Raw genomic sequence first — 6318 nt, 5'->3', positions numbered from 1 at the left:
TTTAAAAATATTTTTATTGATTTCAGAGAGGAAGGGAGACGGAGAGAGAGATAGAAACATCGATGATGAGAGAGAATCATTGATTGGCTGCTTCCTGCATGCCCCACACTGGGGATCGAGCCCACAACCCAGGCATGTGCTCTGACAGGGGATCGAACTGTGACCTCCTGGTTCAATCACTGAGACATACTGGCCAGGCAATAAATACAATATTTTAGATAAATTTGTCTGAGATGTACACAATTTACTTACTTTTTGTTAATTTTCTGATGTAGATCTTAAGTTGAAATTAAAAGCTGTGGTCAATATCTGGGAATGATGGTGAGGTGTCCCCCAAGATTTTGAAAATAAGGTTTCCTTTATTTCTTTCCCAAGTTAGTTTTTCTTAAAGTAAAAATTGGAAAATTCTTATACAGTGGATATGATTAGATATCTAATCATAGAGCTTTTGGAAGCAACTGACACTTCAATCAAGATAAACTGAAGAGGAATATTAGAAAGGTGTACTAGAATGTGGTTGTAACTTTGTAACTCTGTATGTGAAAACTTAAACCTTTGCTTCCTATCCTGTATTGGAGAAAGCATTTGTGTATATAACAAGGCTCATCCAATGTAGAATCTTAGAAAATGCTTAGTCACCAAAGTAAAAATTGTCGAGGGAGACTTGGCAAGATTATCATCTACTGGCCGAGTGTCTCGTGCTACCTAACATTTGCTCAGTCCTCATGTTTTGACTCCATTCCTGCTCACAAAACAACCTTCAGCTAATTTGACTTTCCACATCACTTGACTATGGGACAAAGTGTATTGATCTGCCAAGTCAATCATTCCAACCTTCCTGACAGTTAAATTTTTCATTGTAAATGACTTGTAGATCAGTCCTTAGGAGCCGAATTAACATAAATCTACTCAGAAGAGATGGCTCACCCATTGGCATACTGATATTAGTGGTTTGAATCTACAGGTTTCATAGCCTGGTTTATTCACTAAGGTAAATGTAAGCATGTAGTGGTTTGAGCAATCTCTCTCTCTCTTTTCTTCCCTCATTATTTGCCTTTCTCAAGCTGAAACAAAAATATGATCTAAAAATATTTTCATCTAAGTGACTGTTCTCCAGCTCATACAGATGAGAGCGCCCCACTAGTCCTGCCCAGGTGGAAGTGAGGAGACTGGGTCAAAACTCTGGGAAGGAGACACTGAGAGGCTCTCAGGCTGCCTAGCAAGTAGGATGATTCTCATGCCAGAACTCTGATAGATGACTCACCAGTTCAGCAGCCACATTTATCAGACACTTTGTACATCAATCATTTTGAAATATAACATTCTGGTATTTACTTGGACATATACTAGCAGTTTCCTGTATGCTTACCTGTGCTCCACTGGAATGGCTCTGTCTAAAATGACTAGGAACTTATGATACATGCATCAGAAAACTGTATAGACATACATGTTTTGGTTCCTGATGGTATTGAATGGATTTCTTGACTCTTGCACCAAAACTCTAGTGAGTCTCACTACCGCACTACCTCCGGTTGTGACCTTATCAGATTTCATAAACTAAGAAGGCCTTGGCTGGAGCAGTTCGTGAATGGCAGTGCTCCAAGGAAAACCAGGTGCTACAGGAAGTGGAATTGGTGATTCAGTCAGGTGCATTCTTTCTTATGATTCAGGCTGACCCACTGACTAATCATTGTGAGTGGGCACTCTGCTCTCAGGGGCCCCTGTGAATAAGCTGTATAGCAAAGGTCTTAATCACTTTTGCTGACTAAAGAGCTTTCACAGAAATTGCTCTGTGCAATACCTTCAGAATTTCAAAACGGAGGAATTGATTCTATTGTGGTAATAGCAGTTATTGGTAATACCATTTTAGGTATGCTACGTATTCTACTTCCTCTCTTTACTCAAACTGAAATGTGGACAATGTCATTAAGTACTCAAGGCATTTTGCTTCAGAGCTAATTTTGTACTTAACGATGAGTGTATTTATTCTTTTTTTTTGTTTTTAGTTTGTTAACTCTTTAGACTCTAAAGCAATATATGTAAGTAAGGAAACTTGTTTATTTCATTTATTTGTGCTCTCTCTTTATGATTTATAATGGTCTACTAAATAGAAGCAAATAAATTAATAAATAAGAAACTGAGGCAAGAAAATATGAATAAGAAAGTTACAAGAATGAGGAAAAATATACATATGTACATATACAGGGTGGGGCAAAGTAGGTTTACAGTTGTAAGTGAAACAGTTTATTCTTCTATTATTATTTATTAATTATTAGAGGCTCGGTGCATGAAAATTCGTGCACTCTGGCGGGGGCGTCCCTCAGCCGAACCTGTGCCCTCTTGCAGTCTGGGAGCCCTTGGGGGATGTCTGACTGATGGTTTAGGCCTGCTCCCTGAGGACATCCCTGTGGGAGCACACTGACCACCAGGAGCAGCTCCAGCCCTGCCCCCCATCACCCCACTGCTGCTGCCGCTGCCGGTGGCCCCCCTCTGTGGGAGCCGACTAGTGGGGAGATCAGGGGGGATGGCGCCAGCCGGAGAATGGCCAGTCCCGCCCCCCCACATCACTCCTCCACCACTGCCACCGGTCGCTGTTGCCCCCCCAATTGCCGTCCCCTCCCTCTGCCTGCTGGCACCGCCTTGGCTGGCCTGGCACCACCTGCTCACCAACTGGTCATTCTGTCATTCGGTCAATTTGCATATTAGGCTTTAGTATATAGAATTGTATTATTATCCATATAAACAACCGTAAACCTATTTCCCCCCACCCAGTATATATTTGGATATACATATAGTATATATATTAAAGTATCTGTAGCACATATCATATTAACCTATTAATAACAAAACTATTCTTGCCTAATTCAGAGGAAAAAGTCAGGGTAACAATTAAGCTCTTGCTGTTTGCCACGAGATAGATCTGGGTTTATATCTCAGCTACTGACATCTACTAACTGTCATTACTTAATGTCTATATGGTGAAATGGAGATAACAATAGTATCTACCTCAAAGAGTTATTAATGAGTAATAAAGGAGATAGCCAATGCGACCTATTTAGCAGGATGTCTGGTACATAGCAAGGTTTATCAAATGGCAACTATTTTTATTATGATAATAATTATTATATTAATTCCCATAAATTTATGCTTGACTAGAAGAGTTCCCAGTTGCCCTTTTTTTCCTTAACAGCTTTATTGATACACAGTTCTTTTAAAAAACACCTGTCCTTTTGAAGATTGAAGGAGGCATGAGTACAGCAGGCCATGAAGTATATTACATGATTCATGTCCATTTTCTTCCCAAGGCACAGAGTGGGAGCTCCCAATGACATCCCTGATCTGCCTTTGGGGCTGTAACCAAGTTCCTGCTATACTTCAGGCCTGCAGTGCCTTCATCACTTTCAACTTTCCAAGAACTATTTATGTCTCTTAAAAGTGTTGATGGTCAATACAGGGAGCAGCTACTTTCATAAGCAATGTAAGTTTGCAGTTTTCTGGTTCATCTTCACTCAGAGGTAGTAGGGGGTCTACTTGTCTTGGCTGCCCCTCATTGTCAACAGCATCTTCCCGGTTGGCAGAGACTTCTACAACCTTCAGGAGTCCTCACCTAATTCCTCTGTCCTTTCTTGTGGAGGAACTGTCCCTGATTACTGTCACAGGCAAAGCCACCTACTTACTTTGAGTGAAACTTTGATCCTGAAATGCAAGAGTCAACTTAATGAAGCAGAAGCTGCCTTGGGCAGGGTCACAGCTCACGATGCATTTGGGGATATATAAATCTGCAAGGAAAGTACAACCAAGATGTCAGAGACCGGCTGTGAGAAAGGAAGGAGGGGACCTCACTGTCCTTTCTACAAACATTTATGATATTAGGAAAAATGTTAAAGTCTAAGTACTAATTATTTCATGAGGGCATCTACTCTAAGGAAAATAAATTATCCTTCAAAAGCATCTTATTTATTTATTTATTTATTTATTTATTTATTTATTTATTTTATTTTTATAGAAACATCTTTTATTTGGGTAACATGTCCTCAAACAGATCAGTAAGTAAAATAGATTCTAGAGAATATGGCCCTGTGCACAGCCCTACTCCCCCCTGCCCCCCCCAAAATAACCCTGGGGGTGAACATTCCCCTTCCCCCAGTGGGTGACAATGGTATAAAAAATGTTGGCAGCTCAATGTTTATCACCTGTTTGGGGCACCATATCCATGTTCAGTATTTCCAGGGTGCAGCAATGGTAAGGCCCCTCAGATCTGCCAACCCTCCCTCTACCCTAACTCAGCAAACATTTCTGGCTCACCCCAGAATGGGACGAAAATAAGGAGCAAGAGGACCCCTTCACTGAGGTGCTGAGTAGGGCTCAGTGCATCTTTGTGCTTTGAGAAAGAGGGAGGCATATTATTTGGCACTTTAAAAATAGAGTGAGCAGAACTGGAGAAGCTAGAGAAGGTACCAAGACTGGCAGGAAGAGGCCACTTGACACTAGTGTCTTGGGAGAAGGAAAGAAGGAGATAGATGTGAGAGTAGGAGCTAAGAAAATTAGGAGGGGTCCACTCCAAATGACAGAGGGCTGAAATGGGCTAGAAACAAGAGAACTGCTGACTCTGGGCCTGTGTTCTCTCTATTTCCATCCCAAAGCACCTGGGCACCATGCCCAGCTTTAGCCTCCCCAGTGTCAGTTTGTCCCTGTGTAGTGTCTGCCCAATTCTAGTGCTCAGTATCTTCCCTAATACTAATGTCTCTTGACCATGTCTCTAGTGACTTGATCATGCCTTGTCCCTTGGGCCTGGGGACCAGGCTTTTGTCTACCTACTTCTTTCCCGTTGGTCAAATTGTTCCAAAGGCTCCATCCCCACCTCTCAGAAAACTTTTTGGTTCTCAATACTTCCTTTCCCCATTCCTGAGGAGGGGAGGTTGATCAAGGGCACCTGGTACCCAATCTCCCCTGCCCCTCTTGAAGCTCCTAGGCTTGAAAGAAGAGTAGGCCAGTAAGTAGGGCAAAGCCTGATAGGAGCAGAATGACCTTTAGGATCATTGACTCAGAAGTGGCCAGCTCCTGGGGCAGGATTTCCAAGAAGGTGATATAGAGAAAGGTGCCAGCTGCCATACCCTCCAGCACAGACTGGGCCAGCTGGTGCAGTGGGCCAGCTTACTCTGCCAGCGCTGCACCCAGCCCCATGCCCAGAGGTGTCCTGCATGAGAAGAGAATGCCACAGCCAGCCACTACCTTTGCTCACAGGTGGCCCTGCAGCAGCCTCAAGGACAAACTGACAGCCAAAATACCCTTATGGAGCAGCAAAGCCAGACACAGCTCCATGGCCCGAGCCTGGTCTCACTGCTGTCCCACCGCCAGCCCCTTGAACACCGAGTGCAGAGCCAGGGAGAAGACCAGTACACAGGCACGCAGGGCTGAGGGAGCTGCCAGAGCTCCGCTTGCCTGTGGGAGGCCTTGCCCATCATGCCAATGCTGCAGCCCACCATTCACTGTTCCCAGCAGTGCCCTTGTCGCCTCTCGAGGTGGTAGCACTGACTGCTCCTTGTAAGCCAGTGTGATCTGCTCCATCACCAGGACCAGGAAGAAGCCCATGGCCAGGATGAACTCTTGTAGGGGAAATGAGCATCACCTGCAGGGCCTCATCTATGGCAGACAGGTAGTCAGGCAGCAGGTCCAGGAGATAGGTGGCCAGAACTCCCCCCCACCCCCACCCCCGGCCCCGAAAAAACAGCATACAAGGTTCAGGGCTTTCTGGCCGAAGGCTGAGGCTTCCGGGTTAGCTCCAGGCCGGAGTAGCACACAGATAGACACCAGACTGCAGATGAGAGTGAGCACCAGCAGGAGCACCAGGACCCCCAACTTCACCTCCAGGCCCATGGGCACGGGGGGATCTGAGGCTACGGCCTCTGGGCACCACACCAGGAGCTCTGGTTCTCCCCAGGTGGCCATGGTTGCTCCAGTGACTCTCAGACCTTCTTAGTGTTGTAGGCAGTTAGACAGACATGAGTAGAGCAAGGACCATGGGCCAGATACACAGGGTCACCAGGGCCCAACCTCATTTTGTTGGCTGCAGACTAGAGGGTCCTGGGTTCGATTTCAGCCAAGGGCACGTACCTCAGGTGGGAGGCTTGATCCCTGACCCTGACCAGGTGGGAGGCAACCAATCAATGTGTCTCTCGCACCGATGTTTTTCTCTCTCCAAAAGCATCTTTTTAGACACCCCATATTTTTCTTCCAACATTTCTTCTTAAATATAGTGATTACATATAATTCAGGAAAATTCAAAACTAGCAGATCTTTCCATCTGATAATAGGGCA

The 6318-nt window shown here is 44.8% G+C and overlaps 1 protein-coding gene across 1 annotated transcript; it reads right to left on the bottom strand.

Annotated features, from left to right (window-relative positions):
- Window positions 1-5461: 5461 nt before the first annotated feature.
- Window positions 5462-5949, bottom strand: LOC307104629 (zinc transporter ZIP1-like; the record flags this gene model as incomplete). The annotated part of the gene is made up of 2 exons (XM_079779629.1): window positions 5462-5629; window positions 5737-5949. 2 exons carry the CDS (start codon window positions 5947-5949, stop codon window positions 5462-5464), a joined length of 381 nt encoding a protein of 126 aa, XP_079635755.1.
- Between the last annotated feature and the right edge of the window lie 369 nt (window positions 5950-6318).

Source organism: Cnephaeus nilssonii, assembly GCF_951640355.1.
Source record: "Cnephaeus nilssonii genome assembly, chromosome: 8".
In the NCBI taxonomy this organism is placed as follows: Eukaryota; Metazoa; Chordata; class Mammalia; order Chiroptera; family Vespertilionidae; genus Cnephaeus; species Cnephaeus nilssonii.
Note: the sequence above shows the minus strand (reverse complement) of the source record. Positions and strands in the feature narration are given on the sequence as shown.